At 38.9% G+C, this 18,253-nt stretch overlaps 5 protein-coding genes across 5 annotated transcripts; 3 read left to right on the plus strand and 2 right to left on the minus strand.

Moving 5' to 3' along the window:
* Nucleotides 1–13: 13 nt before the first annotated feature.
* BATDEDRAFT_91036 (uncharacterized protein) lies at nucleotides 14–1,282 on the plus strand (the record flags this gene model as incomplete). Its single annotated transcript, XM_006681165.1, has 7 exons — nucleotides 14–131; nucleotides 216–402; nucleotides 464–498; nucleotides 581–722; nucleotides 795–994; nucleotides 1,071–1,162; nucleotides 1,229–1,282. 7 exons carry the CDS (start codon nucleotides 14–16, stop codon nucleotides 1,280–1,282), a joined length of 828 nt encoding a protein of 275 aa, XP_006681228.1.
* A 7-nt stretch (nucleotides 1,283–1,289) lies between these two features.
* Nucleotides 1,290–2,706, minus strand: BATDEDRAFT_35801 (electron carrier DRE2). Its single transcript, XM_006681098.1, has 4 exons — nucleotides 2,548–2,706; nucleotides 1,773–2,372; nucleotides 1,533–1,687; nucleotides 1,290–1,457 (listed from the first exon to the last, which is right to left on the minus strand). The coding sequence occupies exons 1-4, from the start codon at nucleotides 2,696–2,698 to the stop codon at nucleotides 1,335–1,337; spliced, it is 1,029 nt and encodes a 342-aa protein (XP_006681161.1). The 5' UTR covers nucleotides 2,699–2,706; the 3' UTR covers nucleotides 1,290–1,334.
* Nucleotides 2,707–4,698: 1,992 nt separating this feature from the next.
* BATDEDRAFT_5217 (uncharacterized protein) lies at nucleotides 4,699–5,446 on the plus strand (the record flags this gene model as incomplete). Its single annotated transcript, XM_006680912.1, has 2 exons — nucleotides 4,699–4,808; nucleotides 4,870–5,446. Coding segments are annotated over 2 exons (687 nt in total), but the record flags the coding sequence as incomplete, so codon positions are not given.
* Nucleotides 5,447–10,195: 4,749 nt separating this feature from the next.
* On the minus strand, nucleotides 10,196–12,256 carry BATDEDRAFT_17522 (uncharacterized protein). The gene is made up of 4 exons (XM_006680959.1): nucleotides 11,896–12,256; nucleotides 11,566–11,818; nucleotides 11,242–11,457; nucleotides 10,196–11,155 (listed from the first exon to the last, which is right to left on the minus strand). The coding sequence occupies exons 1-4, from the start codon at nucleotides 11,932–11,934 to the stop codon at nucleotides 10,986–10,988; spliced, it is 678 nt and encodes a 225-aa protein (XP_006681022.1). The 5' UTR covers nucleotides 11,935–12,256; the 3' UTR covers nucleotides 10,196–10,985.
* Nucleotides 12,257–15,206: 2,950 nt separating this feature from the next.
* BATDEDRAFT_32216 (uncharacterized protein) lies at nucleotides 15,207–15,790 on the plus strand (the record flags this gene model as incomplete). The annotated part of the gene is made up of 1 exon (XM_006681069.1): nucleotides 15,207–15,790. A coding segment is annotated over exon 1 (422 nt), but the record flags the coding sequence as incomplete, so codon positions are not given.
* Nucleotides 15,791–18,253: the final 2,463 nt, after the last annotated feature.

Here is an 18,253-nt window from a genome sequence, read left to right on the forward strand (position 1 = left end):
TCATTCAACCGTAATGCCTCGAACTAGAAAAGCAGTTGCTGCTATTCAACCCAGCAGTCCTGATCATGTATCCCTGACATATCGACTAAAAACTAAAAATGTTGTCAATAAACTCTCTCCTCCTCATAAAAGTATGTATATTATTGTCATTGATAACCAATGAAATCGTTGGTTATGGTGGATCGCGTGTCTCACAATTGATTTCATATATCGAGTGCGGTTGGATCGCTTACTAACTGTTATAGCATCGGCTCTAGTGGTTCAACACACACCTCTATCTAAACATGTGTCCATAAATCATTTTCAAGATGTAGAAGAGTATGAAATGGATGATGATGATATTGTTGCTGGTGATCTCACTCTGGTGTATCCTAATCATACACCAGCACAGGACAATCTTGAGTATGTTGATGACATTCAAATGCTTGTCTCCCATTAAACAATACTAATTTTCTTTTAATAGTGATAATGTTGGGAATTTGCTGAGCCATCTCCAGGGTAAAAACAACTTTATTTGCCACTAGTTCCTACATAAACGTTTCTTGGTTGCTTGGGGTTTTAAATGCTTTAAATGATTTAGACAAAATCAGACAGCGTCAGAACCGGTCGAGTACAAGTTCAAAACGGGGACAGACTAGCAATATGGAAGATCCATTGCAATCTCAGCAGGCAACAATTCAAGCAAATGCAAACAAAACAATGCATCAATATCAGTCGCAAAGGTGAGTAGTTGTTATTTTTATTTTCATGTCTATTGCAGAATATGTATAGCTACAATGAATCGTTTACTCTAGTGGGAAATTAGTCGATGAAATTCGAGCGCGCATCAGCTCTGTGATGGATGATGAAAAGCTGAATACCCAATCAACTGCGGTTCATTCTAGTGCAACATTGATGATGGATGAGGCAAACAAAACAATGAATATACTGCGACAAAATGCAGATAGCCTTTGTAATGATATTCATGCGTACTGTCAGATGCAACAAGCTATGGGTATGTACTGATATTTACGAGCCAATGCAATAATGCTATTGAAGCCAAGCTTATTAAAACTCGTTGGCTTAAATAGGGCGACACCATGAAATGTCGCTGAGAAAAATAATGATGGAACGAGAACGAGCAGTAAAGCATGCTCAGCAAGTGTACCAATCTGAATTGCAGGTAATCTAATATGTAAAAACGAGACATGGATAACAAAATCAGCTAATGCAATACCAATCATGGCAGAGTGCTATGAATGTTGGTAAACTAAAACAGGCACTTGCTATACTATTCAAATAGCAGGATTGAAAAAATAAAATAACTTTTATTTGATGACTGCAGAAAGTTGAGATTAAAGAGCTTGAATATCATCCTTGAGAAGGTTTCCTCCCAACTGAATTTTTTCACCTGGCTTAAATGCGGGCATACCAATATAGGGACAGCTTGAGCATCTAAATGCATCTCCAAGATAGCACTAAGTGATGGAATAAAATGGTTTTAGATTACATTAAAAAATTGAAAACAATAGACTGAGATGGAATTAACATACACTCCCACACGAAGAAACAGGTGCAGTGACAGTCTTTAGCGGAGTAGTGACTGTGATTTTTGCAACCATGTCGCTTGCCTCGTCTAAAGCCTCCATTTCAGCACGTCCACATGAGCAATCTTTGCAAGCCTTTTTCTTTGTAGAGCAATCAACGGCTGTTATGGCGTCCAAAAGGCATTCAAGGAAAAATTAGTTATTCTATTAGCTTATTAGATCATAAGGAAATCCTATTCAATATACCCTTTGTGGATGGCAACTTCAAATCGTCTTGATCCAGAAGCATATCTTCATCCTCAAGATCCTGATTTGCAATTGGATCGTCGTCGTCATTAGCCGATACGATCCAGACCGATGCATTGGAACTCTTTGTCACAGCAGGTGCGGTAGTATTTTTCTTGCCGAATCTGAGTGGGGCAGCAGCACCCAGTTCATATGCAGGCTTGGCGACTGAAAATGTCACCAGTACAACTTTACCCAGCAGCAAGTCGATTGTTTGAGCCATGCTATCCTCACCCACGCCCCAGCATTGAGAGGCCCACAATCGCACCGTATCATCATCGACATTTAAGGAAGAAACCAACTGGGGATTGATGAATCCATTAACCTTTAAATCAGACAATAATGATCTTTCTGTTCTAAATGGCATACGTTGGTTGTGTAGAGCAGATTCAATCGATATGACTGCCAAGGAATCAATTAAAACTGGTTCGGTAAGAATCAGTATGCCACTAGGTGCAAGAGTTTTTGCAAACTTGGAAAGAACCAGGTTGGAATGAGTATAGGCTGTTGGGACTACTGAGCCGGTTACAATTGCATGGAAGGATGAAGAAGCAAGGTTGACTAGAATGATTTACAGTACATTTATCATGATTGTTAGTTGGTAAATGGCTGATATGGATTGTGCATAAGTACAAGACTAGTGTAAGCCATGAATCGTCGGTACTATTCCACTTTCAATCCTTTTGATACACTATGTAAAACACTCGAGGCAGTTCAAGATATCAAGCGTTTATACCTAGTGGTATTCTATCCAGTTGCTCAAAAGAAACTTTTCCAGTAGTGGATACTTTGCTGGTAAGAGAAGACTGTGCAAGCTGCAATGCCTCTGCCTGAGCAGCAGGATTGCCAATCAAGAGCACACTCTGGCCATGCTTAATTTTATCCATTGAATATTGGTAAAGTTTTTCAAAGTCGGTGCTTGATTCGAGTCCAAGGTTTGAATTCTGCCAAATTCAAATATGATGAAATTTGGCTAAACAGCATTATTGTATTTCCACTCGAATAAAAACAACAGCAAAGCATCAGCGAACAACTCGTTGTGTTGTATTTATACATTTGATAAAATCGGAACAATTATTTATTTGGCTGATTGCATACACATCTGCCATTTAATGCAAGAGTCGACCCTGCTTTGCATTTATGCAAATCAAGGTATGGAATGGACAGGTATCGACTCGCTAGTAGACTAGAATACATGGTTAGAAAAGACTGAGTAGATAACTATGCATAGATACACAAAACAATGAATTGGTAATATTGATTAGGATAGTTGTATAGCTAGCCATTCCATTAGTTGGCAATCCATTGACAAAATTATGCAAAGCATAATTCCATGACGCGTCAATGCTCATGTTTTTCTCATGGCAGGTTTCAGACGAATTGAAACCAATGCGTATTCACGCTTCTACAGTAGATGAAATTGTGCTAGAGCATCATCCGTCATGCATCGTTGGAATTGATCAGACTTTTTCAAGTGTATTATTGCGGTTTAATTAAGAGCTAAAAACCGAATAAAATAGCCAGAGTTTACCCATCAACCCTCATCACCCTTGACACTAGTTTTGAATTTCACTTTTCAAACTAACCAGAGTGGCTCTACAGCCATCCATACAAACCATTGCACAGAATAACTGCAAATAGTTCAAGTTTTCAGCATCTTCAAGTACCATACTGCGGCCACCCGCCTTGTAACGCACTTTGTAACACAAGAACGAGTTGTGTTGCAACCCGCGTATATAATCAACCTTGAAAAGCAGTTTTGGTGCTCCAGTTTTTTCCACAGAAATATCCTCAAACTTAGGGTCCGTTTATTACTTTACTCGTCACATTAGCTCGCTTTTCCTTACTACTCAAATAGACTCTTATTGATGCCTCTTGGCCATCCACCTTTTCCCATGTCATCATCGTATTTCATCTCTGATTCCTCTTCTCTTCATCAATCCGATTTGGTCATGACCACTTCTCATGCTGATGCCTTTGACAGCGACGAAAGTATGGGCAGTGACTCTGACAGCTACATCTCTGACAGCGACTATTTTAACGATGAAGTGACTACATCAGACATGGATGCCAATGATATGATGCTGGATGTTCATGACGACCACCACATTCGCAATCACTCTTCCCATCATCACAACCATACTCATCACGGCCTTGGACATGGTCACACATCCCTAGATAGGCAGACTGCTACGCCATCTATCATTCGACAAATCAGTCAGACCGACGGATCCTCCGGCACTGCCTCTGCGTCTCAAGCTGTTCTAGCATCCGGTAGTTCTGATAATAAGCTTGGCGATAATCAGGCAGAACTGCGTAAGCAAATAGTTAATATTCAGCAGGACATCACGCTTACTCCACCTGAAAAGGCTCGTAAAATTCAGGTGAATCAACTCACATTGTCATATTATATGGTCATCCAACTGTGCCTTTTATTTCATCTATCCTATCCTATTCTATCCTATCCTATTGTATAAAATTAAAAGTAGCTCAAAAGTCCATTCCTGTACTGAATATCAAAACTAACCGAATTGTTTTTGACCATTAAATGCGATTGTGATTTGGTGTTTGTGAAATATAACTCATCCGTCATAGGACCTAATGTCAAGTGGATGGACCAAAAAACAGAGACTACAGGCAAACAATGTGTCGCCCAATTCAAACAAGCTTGAAAATAAACTTGACAACTTTGATACGCTGACTGAATTAGATAAAACTCCCACTTGGCATGTAAGCACTATTTGATTGTTTAGTCTATATCACTATTGCGTTTGACTGTAATGCTATTTTTCTGCTGCTTTTTGTATGCTTGACACTCACCATGGACTATTTTTGTTTTAAAATGCGATTTGTCACTATGCACATATAGGATCAGAAAGCCAATATCTTGGGATGCAAGCACTATCAACGTGCCACTAAACTACAGGCTCATTGCTGCGGTCGCTGGTTTAGTTGCCGATTTTGCCACGACGAGGTGTCTGATCATAATATCATTAGGTAGGCTATCTAAATCTGTATAATTTGGATGCTTAAAATGATTCTAATCACACCTTATTAGAACATTTACAACCACAATGATGTGCATGTATTGCAACACTGTCCAACCAGCCGGACAGACGTGTATCAATGCCACATGCGGTAAAAAAGTAGCTCTTTACTACTGTCACGAGTGTAAGCTGTGGGACAATGATCCTAAAAAGAGTATCTACCATTGCAAGGATTGTGGAATCTGTAGAATTGGAAAAGGGCTTGGACAAGACTATTTCCACTGCAAAAAATGCAACGTTTGCATGGCCATTAGCTTGATAGGTCGCCACAAATGCATTGAACGCAATCTTGAAAGTGACTGTCCAATCTGTGGAGAGTATATGTTTACATCTACCACTACAGTCATTTTTATGCCATGCGGACACTGTATCCACTTCAAATGCCATCAAGAGTATATCCAAACATCGTATCAATGTCCAACCTGCTTCAAATCATTGGCTAATATGAGCGAGTACTTTAAGCGAGTGGATGCAATGCTTGCGCAGCATGAGATGCCACCTGAATATGCAAATATTCAAAGTCATGTCTACTGTAACGACTGTGAAAAAAAATCCAATGCCAAGTTCCACTTTTTATACCACAAATGCATGAGTTGCAATGGATACAATACCAAAGTCTTGCATACGTTTGAAATCAAACTAAATGGGGACAAATCACTCGTGGCTTCATCTCCCGCACTTCTTAATGCAACACTTCCATCCGAATCATCACATGCTCTCATGGATGCCTCTGGATCTGGCCACTCTGACGAGGTTTTGTTTACAGGAACAGATTCATCTGGAGCACCAGTATCGCGATCTATACGTGCCCGTAGTCTTAGTTCATCTGCCCACACATTAGGGTCTCGAATGCGTCGAACTTCGACATCTGGGTCTCTGTCCACAACCAATGCCTCTGGATGCAATTAAGAACCTACGTCGTTTCTTGGCATTTTGGCGTTTCACTAGTTTTACCTTTTGGAAGTTTTCATTGAAATAACTTGATATTTTTTACCTTTTCAACTAATCTTTTTTCGCTACTTTTCAAACTTTTTGCAAGTCTCAATCCCTCTACTTTCACTTGATTGATGCTATATCTTTGCATGGCTACTGGTTTTTTGTCGTTTTCAATCTACCCTTTTAGTTTTCTTTTTATTAGTTTTAAATGTAACTTGATGTTCTCTTTAAAAGTTTTTATTGCATTGTTTTTGTTTGGTGGGTAGATTTAAAACGAATTGGAGCAATAATATTAAGGATTCGCTTTGGAATATATTGAAACACGGTCTCGACCAGATTTTATTTTGGTGGCTGCACACTTGTTAATTTTAGACACGATATTGACATGCGAGTTGGATATTGTTTTGGATACACGACTATACATTCTAAACCCATTTACCCAAGTCACATCTAAATGTCAGGACACTTACGATGCGCCTCGGCAGCTGAATTGACAACCTATTCACACCGTATGGGTGTGTCGCCATTGGTTGCAGGACTGTCGGTACGTTGTCTGCTGAAGATGTGTCTTTTATTGTCTTGAGCTATGCTTAAAAACCCGAGACTAGCAAGTGTTTTGGCTGATAGTGGTGACACTGCATAGACACATATATCTATTTGGCCACGTTGCCTATACAGCTCAAGCGTATTACCTTGTCCGATCAATATCTATCCTATCGACGCACAGATTTACTTATTATATATTTATTTGTTATACCGTCTTTTACATCTGCCCACACGCAACTATCGACCACTTGCTCGTATTCACTGACGTATTGTTTTTAACTATTGGATACAACGACTCTGTGTTGGTCGAATATCACTTTAAATTACACGCCTCGACCTAATTATTTCCAACTCGTCTATTATGGGTCATGGGTATAATGTATTACGCTTGATTGCTACAACAATGTGGAATAACAAACATTTACTACTCATATAAAATATAACGCACTTGGTACTAACCACTTACTCCTACATACTCTATAAATGCCAATCTTTAACCTGATTTGCCATGTATTTGTAAATCTTGGGCTCAATACATCCAACCATTGACCTTGCATGCTTATGCGCTTTTGTTGAAATGATTTAGTTGAGTGCGTATGACCAGCGTATCATAGACCTTTTACTTTTTGATGATGCATCCTTGCTCGAGATTGTATGTTTGAGTTCATTTGTAGGCGATACGGCTGCAGCAGTTTCAAAAGGTGTTCTTACTCTTTTGCGATATCGTAATCCCGAATCTGTCGAAAGCTTCTTGAAACGAATATTTCGAACTCGAGCAATCGAATATGGTAAAATTTGTATATTTTAAACACTTGCTGTTGTCTTGGATGCATTCATATGATTAGTGTGAACCATGTTATAAATACGATGTTTAAAAACACATTTACTTGTACTGACTTTGGATTATTGCCAATATACATCATTAAACTAGTTTGCAAAAGCAGGGATCTCAGTGACATTATCCGCGACAATTCAATGGCGACAATGCTTCTTAATACATTTGCAAAATCAGATGGATATGGATTTCTTAGTATATCACTCACCGCTCCACTTAATGGCATTTTTCATACATTGGACTCTTGTGAAATTGATCCAACAAAACTTCGGTATGCACAGGAATCAAAACCAGCAATGGAAACATCACCAACACCAGAACTAGCCAAAACATCTGAAAAGTCGGATGGATACGGATTGCTTAGTATATCACTCACCGCTCCACTCAATGAGATTTTTCATACATTGGACTCTTGTGAAATTGATCCAACAAAACTTGAGTACTCACAGGAATTAAAACCAGCAATCGAAACATCAGCAACGCCAGAACTAGCCAAAACATCTGCACAAACAGTCTCGACAGATTTGAATAGTACAGCTGCTTTGAAAACTATTTCGTCTGTGCCTTTGGTTGAAACTCTGTTGGAAACCAATAGGAAAAATTTACGTGCAGCATGTACAAGACTGTTTACGCATGTTTTTGAAAATAGAAAGCGTATGCCTCCAAGTCTTCGTCGCATGTGTCAGTTTATTTTCGAGACAGTGAATGAAATGGCAACTATTTCGCCAGCAGATTTAGCCGATCGAGTAAGAGAGGTCAAACGACGTGCGTCGATTGTCTACCCACCTCCAAGCAAGGTGGACAAGATGAAAAAAAATGAAACGATGTCTTTCATGGCTGGTTTGGGAACTGGAACTGGAACTGGATCTGAGCGAAACGCGCTACCTAAAACAATTGGTAAAAGCTCGACGGTTGCAGAGATTATGGTTGGTCAACCTGAAGAAGGTACTGATGGACCAACCTGCGTTTTAACTGGCCTGTCTGGAACTGCTAAAATTGGAGGTGGTAGTCACGACAGTTTACATACTAATCCAGTCATTGCGCAGCGAAAACTGATGCGGATTATATCATTTAAAAAGAAGAACAAGATTGCCGAATCCAGTACAAGTTTGGGAGTTAAAGATGGCAGTGGAAAACCCAATACTTTTAGTGGTATAACAGGAAATGGCAACCAAGGAAACTGTTTGAGCAAAGGCAGCGCACATAGCAGCTCCCAGAGTTATGGTGGCAGAGATGTCAAAGAAACCGAGCATCTTACTGGAAATTCTTTTTCTAGTGATCGATCAATTCAAAAATCAGGATCTGGTCAGCTTCCAATATCGAAACACAGGGATAATGTGGAGCAGCTTAGAGAGCATGGATTGTCAATGAATGCTGATAAATTGACCATGAAAAAACACAGTCCACGGTATCGCATTTCCACAACAGAACTTTCTTCAGATAAAGTCGCTTCAGAGTCAAACCCTTTATCTACTTCTTTTGCACTGTCATCGCTAAGTTCACCAGCAGAAAGTTACATGATGCGTTTTTCAACACAAGCAATTGCCACCCAACCTTTAAAATCCAGTGACAGTGTTTGTGGTAAACCGCTTGGCAGTGAACTAGACAGCGTTGCACGGGCTGATGCTCAAGTATCTTCAACATCAGGTAGTCGAAATAGCACTGTTACTAGCTCAATATCACCCTTTTCACTAGCATTTCCAACAACACAAAATTCTTCACAACCAACACTTTCGAATACAAGCAAGAATGCTGGATCTATAAGCAATGTATCCATGTTTAGCGCGTCTCCAAGGTCTGCTGGATGTCTTACTATTGCGGAGAAAGTTGTTGGATCATTTTTGTTTCTTCGATTTTTTGTTCCAGGTATTTACAAGACTGATTATTTTGAGTGACAAATCTGAGAATGGCGCACACTAACACTTGTTTAATTATCATTTGGAAACCCATAAAATGTGTAGCCATTACATCACCCGAGTCAAATGCGTTACTGCTTGCTGAAAAACTCACGACACCTCGCAGGCGTGGTCTCGTGTTGTGTGGAAAGCTTTTGACTGCTCTTTGTAATGATATCGAGTTTGGAAACAAGGAAGACTATCTTATGGTGTTTAACGAGTATTTAAAAGACTATCGGGAAGCCATGAAGGATTACATTGCTTTTGCTTCAACCCCAGATCCAGTTGTAAGTTAAATTGTCATGTACTGAATGGTAGAAATCAATTTCAAGTTCTACCATTTGAAAATGCAGGTGATATTCAAGTTCATTAACTCATACACTGCATTTCAATCCTATTTCAAAAAGACGGAAACAGTTTCTTGCGTGAAACCCTCAATCCCAGAACCTACTACACCGAGTCGTGGATTAGTACGTGATCTAACAATAACAAAATCAACGCCGACAGCCATTCTCAAATCGGATACTGCCAAGCTGCCGCCTACCCTCAAAGTCAACGTACCTGATTTGTTTACACATGACGCTGGAGTGGCTTTGGTAAATGCTCAATTGAGTTCCAGCGTGTCAGGATCCCAGCCAGCACAAGGTATACACTCGGATGATTCGGATCCTTTGGGTTCACCAAGTACTGTCACTCAGGAAAATTTCCCCGCTATTAGCTCAGATACACACCAATCGCTGAAAGTCAAGGACATGTCTTTAGCCGCTAATACCTCGGCCACTGAATCTTCCGCTCCATTACCCACGGCTTTGGAATGTACTAAACTTCAGAGACAAGTAAACCGACCAAAAGTAAAGCCAGGACAGCAAAAATCAGACTGTATGAGTAAATCTAATCCACTTTCAAGGTCTATGCCATCACTGATTATTGACACCAAGTTGAAAGCAAAGCTGCTCAAAGACAAGACAGAACAATTGGAAAATGAGTATACGGATGTCGCCGACAAAGATAATTCGGTGCAAACAACACCAACAAAATACACGCTTCCGCAGCTACCGTTTGGTGATACTGTACCATTGAGCCAGGAAAAAAGTTGCTCTACTTCAGATGCAGGGAAACGATTGAGCGGAACTTATAAATTGACAGACTTGCAAAAAACTACAAATCCATTGACATCACTCACAGGTGGATCTTCTACCATTTCGCAGCCAAAGATTCTGTCTGCAACCGTCGTTGAAGCAGATTTGACTGGTTTCTTTCAATGTTTAGTGAAAAGTATAGATAGAGTAGAGCGAGAAGTTGAAGAGCGTGTTTATGGCATTGCTGATGCTAATCTTGCTCAATCCGTTATGACCAATTTTGCCGATCTCAAGAGTTTATTGGAGCATGGTCCATATTCCGATCTTGACCGGTCTATTGCTGGCGGTGCTGGATTAAGCAAAAAAAAGCCTGCAACGTGGTGGTCACGGATATTTAAAGGCGGATTCAGACGGTTCAGATAGTTTATAACTTTTATTGCTGTTTCTGCTGCTTTATGCAGTCACACTTTTGTCATTACTTGTCGCAATGGCTCGAGTTTTGCCACATGTATCCATATTTCAAAAGCAGTAGATTTACTACAAGTACAAACTCGAATAGCCAGAGAGAATTATATGAAGTTGGTGTGTCTGGAACAATTGTTTCGATTTCTCATTATTTTATTCACTTAATCATTTGTCCCATATAAATCATCCACTCTACATTAACTCAATGGCTATATATTTAAGTAGAGATATGTTATCACGTTTCAGTTCAATCGATTTTGCATGTAGATTCGATAATAAAACCCTGATGTCATCAATACTATGAGTGTTTACAAATAGTCGAGCCCATTTGTAACCATGAACATTAAACATGAATGATATTACTGTCATATTTAATTATCGAGACCAGAGTGTGGACATGTAGGCATATGTAGACGTAGATAGGTTGAGCTGATTTTGGATCGAAAGTCTTGAGAAGTGATGACTCCTACTGATGATGAAATCACATCAATAATAAAAATATGCAATGGTTTGAGGTTTCCTTGTTGTCGAAGATCGTTGACTATCGAATACAATGGCGATTAAAAATGATTAAATTTGCAGAATTAAACAGTACATTTACATGAAAAGATTATAATATGGCAGTACCTAGTTTACAGCCCCGAATTGTTTCTCTGGAGCATACTATAGCCTCTATAAGCTCATCTGTAAGAGTAGGACCGTAGTCATCGTATATAGGAATTATATCATACATGATATCTCGTTTGATACGATGTAAAAACGTCTTGACTCCATCGAGTCGAGTCTGTAGCGATTGCATGTTTTGGTATGCTTGTTTACGCTCCAAACTGGTTTGGTTTAGATCTAGAAACAGAATAGTCATTAATAAACTGAGATTGGCATAGCTTATATAAAACGCATATTCAAGGAGTTGGTGGTACGATGGCATGAAAATGAACATTATATTGATACCTGTAACACCACATATCAACCGAGTTGAGGTCAGCCATGCGGAGCAAGTTAGCAAAATACGATGACCAGCATGCAAATAGTCAAATGTACCGCCAACTGCCACATGTCCAAAAACGGGAGGAAGATCTGTAGCATGTTCTGAAGAGTCGCTGGATTCTTGCAGATCGTTGGGATGATTGGTAAGCCATTCAGAGATATCCAACTGAATGTGCTCTGGCACATTACCATCAAGAAATCTTGGATCGGAATGAAGCTAACAGCAGTCAATGCAACCAAATGGATAATATTAACAAGGCAACATTCATGAGAACACACATGGCAGCATCTTACCTTTGGTTTTATCTGTCCAGATCTAGCTTCAACCAACATGCAAACCCATACTTTCTCAGCTGCAAAATCCCAAACATCATATCCACACCATCCCTGCAAGATAATGTTTATAGGCAGCCATATACTCCCACTCTCAACCCCTTCAGGGTTGAACGTTTCTTGAGCTGCTGCAAAATACAGAGAAGATATCACACTTTGAAAAGACTTCCAACAGTTTGTATTGCCAACAATCTGATTCAGATTAGATATAGTTAGAATGCATAATAGAGAATTCGGAGACTGCCGAGTATTGAATTGAGTGTTGTTTTTTGAAGCCAAGGCGATCTTGGTCGCTTGTCTAACCAATGCAATAGCAGTTTCTCGAGGACTGTCCAGAGTCGCTAAAACCACATGAACAACAACTGCATAATCCATTTTAGACAGTCTGATGTCAGGCGTGTTATCCAGTTGAAGAATCACAAATATGACTGAATTCGCATGAATGAAATTGTCAAATCAAAATTCAACTTTACTAATTTTATCAAACATACAATTGATTGATAGCATGAAAGAGTTTATAAAACACCTGGAAGATTTGGAACTGTTAACAACGGATACTCAACTATACAAGGCTGATGAAATATGGGACAGACTGCTTGTGTTGATACAGGTGTTTTACAGTTATAGATCCAGTAAGTTTAATAGCCATTGGATTATCGATGCATTCAAACCATTGTTGACTTTGTGCTGGTTTGAAATGGCAGAATTTAAAGATATAGTGAAACGCTTACAGAGTACTCAACTAGAAGATATTGCAGCCAAGTATTTGGAGTATAATCGACCCAGTTTACAGGTATTCATATATTGTAACAATAATGGATTGTTCATGACTAAACTAATCAACATGTGTTGTGTAGATCAAAGTAATGGAGTTTACTACAGTGTTTGCGAATATGGTATACTATGATAGTCAGTTCAAAGTATCACATCGACTAAGCAACCAACTCTCACAATGCATGCAATCACCAAACCGTCAAGTCAAAATGATGGCAAGTCATGATTGATATTGATCAAATGATTGACATTCAACTCATCTGGTATCAATATGCATATAGGCGATGAAAACATGCACAAAGTTGTTCAATTGTAGACGCTGGAGTGAGGAGTGTAAATTTGACATCAAGCCTATGGTTGAGATTATTGTTCACGAGTCGGATCGAGAAATGCTCACATTGGCAATTGACCTGTTCTTGCAAGTTTGTCATGATATTGACGATGAAAATGTATGTTTACAATGATACAATATTGGATCAGTTTGGACTGTGGCATGTCTTGTGTTGTTGATTGTATACTTGACATTGAACAATATCATTAGTTTGGCATCGTGTTGTCAAGACTTGTTTCACGACTGGAATCATCCAGTGGTTCAGTTGCTGTTGGTTTTATCAAAAATCTCCGAACCATATTTTCGAGTATTCATTACCATAAGCCAGTAAAAGCAGTGGAATGTGGCATCATTCCAGCACTGGTCAATATGCTCAGGTATGTGGGGTTATGCATGAATGTGTGTCCAGTCATCACAGTTGGTAAATTTGACATGGTTGGATTGACATGACATGAATACAGGAGTGTCGATCAAGAAGTGATTTATGGGAGTATTTATACTATTCAGAGTTTATGCGACTATAAAGATTGTGAAGCAATTTTAGCCGAGTTGATAAGGCTGGATTTGATTCAAGCACTGAACGACTTGTGTATCAGATACAGCAACAACTCTGGACTAAAAACACGCATAATCAAGATGGCTGGAACAGTTGCATCCAAAATGCGCAATTTTCCTGTATCGCTTGTACGATCGTTGGTTTTTGAGCAATTGACGATATCGATGTGTGATGTCGATATGGGTGGCTTTTTGTACCTGTTTGAATATGTCAGCGACATGATTCAGAAATCTACAAACAAGGACGAGATGATCAAGGTGTTTCAAGATTATGGAATTGTAAAGCAGCTCAACACTATTTATTCACGTAGAGATATAGATTTGTATGACTATAATGGTGTTGTAAAACTACTCAAAATACTTGTTGATTTTGCCGACAATCATCCCGACAGTTCAATACGTGCCGAGTTGGAACAAGGCGGGATATTTGAAAATCTAACGGCTATTGTACAATCGGATGATACTGACTACATAAAAAGAAGGGCTGCTGGCCAGATCATTGAAACGTGTTTTCAGCATCTGGTTCAGACTGCTAGTTCGAGCATTCAGCCATACGATGACAATGCTAAAAGTAATATGAAATCTGGAATGGCCGGATATCCATATGAACAGGTACGCACACTTGTCGAGATGCGGTATATCCAGTATCTGCAATGTATACTTTGCAAACCCATGTGGTGGATCGATATCACAAACCAGCATATTGTGGAGCAATGGAGGGTCGACTCACTCGATCGGAATATATTGCCATCAACATTTAATCTTGCCTTGGAACAACTCGGTGTTTTTGTCAAACAGCTTGTTTGTAATGGCAGTGATGGATTTGGCACAATTGTCCCAGGACCTGTTGAACTGACGTATATACTGGACAATGGCATACCTGACAATGTACATACGCGATTGATGACAAATGTATCGGATATTGAACATGGATCAAATCACAACACTGGTCAAATGGTGCACAATCTGATTGATGCATCAATGTACAGTGTTGTATATGGACAAACGATGATTGCACCACTGAGTATACGACTCAAATACACCACAATGGTACCATGCGATATATTGTTATCGACTCGACTTGTTTCAAATGTGCCCATTATTGAAGGTGATTCCGAGTTTATATCATGCAAGTCTCAATGGCTTCCGAGTGAATTCCGTGTCGAACAGGATGGCAGTGTGACCATCAACTCATACATCAACAATCTGAATCCGATATGGCATCGAGACATGTACAAATGCATTGCCAAAATATTCAAATGTTTTGTCCCAATGTTTGAAAGTCTGTTCAGAACGATGGATCCAATGTTCAAGTATATTGATATTCACAATGGCACAAATGGATATGAGTTACCAAGCCAATCAGATCATGATGATATGGAATCAGACACTCAAGTCATTCGTCCCGTGTATGTACCAACACTTCCGGAACATTTCCAATCCAAATATGAATCGGCAAAGCCAGTGTCACTGCGTGGTCGTAATCTACAAGTCATTGTCAAGCTCACCAACATTCAACTGACACCATCCAAACCTAAATACGACAAGGGAAACTGGCACATTGAAGGTCCAATTAACGAATCGATTGTTGCAACTGGACTGTATTACTATGACGTGGAAAATATCACCACACCCAAACTCGATTACCGCGAGGCTGTTTATTGTTTTGATTATCAAGGAGCATCTGATATGTATTGGAAAGATGTGTGTGACATTGATCAAGAATCACCACGCAATCAGTATATAGGATCGCTTGAATTACCAAATGGTCGGTGTGTAGTTTATCCCAATCGATACCAACACAAAGAACAATCATTTGAACTTGCAGATCCAACTCAACCAGGACACTGCAAGATTCTGACATTTTTTGTAGTGAATCCAGCATGTCGGATTGTTTCGACTGCGCATGTGGCTCCACAACAACCACAATGGTGCAACTCGAGTCTTGACAAGACACCCATACCACCTGAACTGTGGAATGATATCACGCAGTATATTCAAGGTGTTCAATCACCAGCTGAAGCCAAACACTATCGAGATGAATTGACAAACGACCGAATTCAAATCACAGCGGCATACAACAAATACATATATGAGCGGGCGTATAGTGATTGGTGATTGATTGTGAGGTTGTGATTTTACAACAATGAGTTGCAATGCCAGTCGGATCTATGCAATTAAATGGATCGAATAAATTGAATGAATTGAATCAATCATGTCAATCATGACAGTGATTGTTGATTATATTGACTGATTGTGTACAATTGATTGATACAAGTGATATGGATGCATCATTCGGTGTTGTTGAATCAGATCATTGCTTGATTCTGTCAATGTGATCAAATGGATTACTACAAAACTGGACATGCTCAAGTTGAATCAAGTATTGAATCGAGTATTGGATTGATATTTACACACAACCACAATTACAACCACAATTGCAATCAGCACAGTCTGAATATTAGACATTTGAACATCACATATCGAGTCATGGATAAATGCGAGTTGGCATATTGGACTGTTTTTGTAGTTTATTAATGATTTGATTCACGACTGTTTGAATTCAAGGCTCAATATGGATTACAACTGGATTGTCGTTGTTTCCATTTGGTATGACAAATCTGTCAATGTGTTGATTGATTGCTAGTCCATTGACCAAATAATAATCAATTCCACCAGCAATAGTGTCCGTCACATTCGAGTTGTTGGGAAATACTTTTGATAGTTTTGGTTAGATTGAACAATCTGGTTTAGTCAAGTAAACCAATATCTCCATAAACATGTGCTGTAAAGTTGTTTCATTTGGAAAACCGCATGACGAAACAGATTCCAATACATTGGTCGATATTGATGAGACAACATTGCGTATGAGTTTTTAAAGAGACAAATGTTGTGATGGAAAGCAGTTTGTGAATGTCCATTTGAATAGTATTTTTTGACCAACAGCAAAGTAAAAGCAAGTTCAAGGTCGAACGACTCCATCAATATTCCAGCCTTTTGAGTGATGAATAAGATTCCATATTTTGCTGGGTTTCCAAGTTGTCCAATCGATGATTTTTGTCAGACATTTCTTGAGTAACAGTTTAAAACCATTTCTAATCAGATCTGAATGGTCGCTTCCAAAACAACGAGTCATACCCAACATGGAATTGTTTGATAGACAGTATTGTAGTAGATCTGCTCGAGTGGGTTCAATGTTGTTTAGACATTGTGTTTTTAGATCATCAATCGACACACACAGCGCACCAACAAGACCATCACATTCCGTTACAAGAACATGTTTCAAGGTCTCATTGTTCATGTTGTTTGGCAACCCAATAACGAGTAAATCCAGAAATTCATAGAATTCATGAAATTCACAGAGTTTGGCTGGAATAAGTAGAAAATCACTTTTCAAGACCTGAAAGACTACCGAGTTCAACAGGACTTGAAATTCCTCCAACAAAAATATGGTTTGATGCAATGATAAATCGCATGCTTAATGACAACCAACTCAGCGATGCTTTGATTAAAAGTCTCCATAAACTTGTGTCTTGTAATTACTGTTGAGCATCATCAAGAAACAACAGTTTTACTTTTTCCAATTCTATCCGTTGTTGTTTGGAACAATCAATGCATTTCCAACAAAAGTGTCGTGCAATGTTGTCCAAGAAACAAATCCAAATGACATTTGTTTGAGACTATGTTGATACATATTAATGAATATAGGTTTTGCAGAATCAGATGAACAAGTCAATATGACAAACCGATACTCAAACCAAGTATACGAGTTTGTCAAGTTGATCAGGTCTTTTGAGATGATTTGTAGAAACATTGATACCATTGATCTGGATAGTTTTCTTGAAATAATTGTATGAATCAGTGATTGTTGGGTTTGAGCCAACATCATTCTTGGATTTGATGAAGATTGGACTGGATCCAACAGTCCCATTTGTCCCAAGTGCAGCAAGCGAGTCCCATGCGTTGTAGTTGGTCTCCACCCCATCCATCACATAGTGGAGTGATGAGTTCCGAGTCAGTGTTACCGAGAAGCGACCCTGGTCTTGCTTGAAAGGCTGCAATTAGTGTTGAAACATCGTCAAGTGGTCTTTTGCTATCCAATTCTCCATCAAAGTGAGTTTCTATTTCCATTGGTTGGTTGTTGAGGTATTGAATGTAAAGTGTTGTTTTCCATTTAGTTTGTAAAAGAGACAAAATTGGACTTTAAATCCAAAATTTAATGGCGTGTGAAGAATGAGACAAATTCACACTTTGAATTAAGCAATTTTGTGTGAAATTACAATCAAATTAAACATTTGTCATGTGTTTATTTGTATTGTTCAATCAAGTGTCAATCCAACTGGTCAATACTATCATTTTAATACATTTCACCATTCATATAATGGCTCGGGTCAAGTTTTTTACTCGACATTGGATTATTCAATGTTCAGATTAGAGTTTCGAATCAATTTAACAGTTTATATTGAAAAAGTGGTATTAAGTGTTTGTTATACCACTGCTGATGATCAGTGTTGTATGTGTAGAGTAATATCAGTATTGGCATTACATGACTGGAAATATTGTATTCCAGCACAATATATCGTATACTAAAACATGGATCAATGTATTCTGTAGTAATGGATTGTATATGTGATGATAGCTATCCATAACCAGGATGGC

The sequence above is a fragment of the Batrachochytrium dendrobatidis genome, assembly GCF_000203795.2.
Source record: "Batrachochytrium dendrobatidis JAM81 unplaced genomic scaffold BATDEscaffold_11, whole genome shotgun sequence".
Classification (NCBI taxonomy): domain Eukaryota; kingdom Fungi; phylum Chytridiomycota; class Chytridiomycetes; order Rhizophydiales; genus Batrachochytrium; species Batrachochytrium dendrobatidis.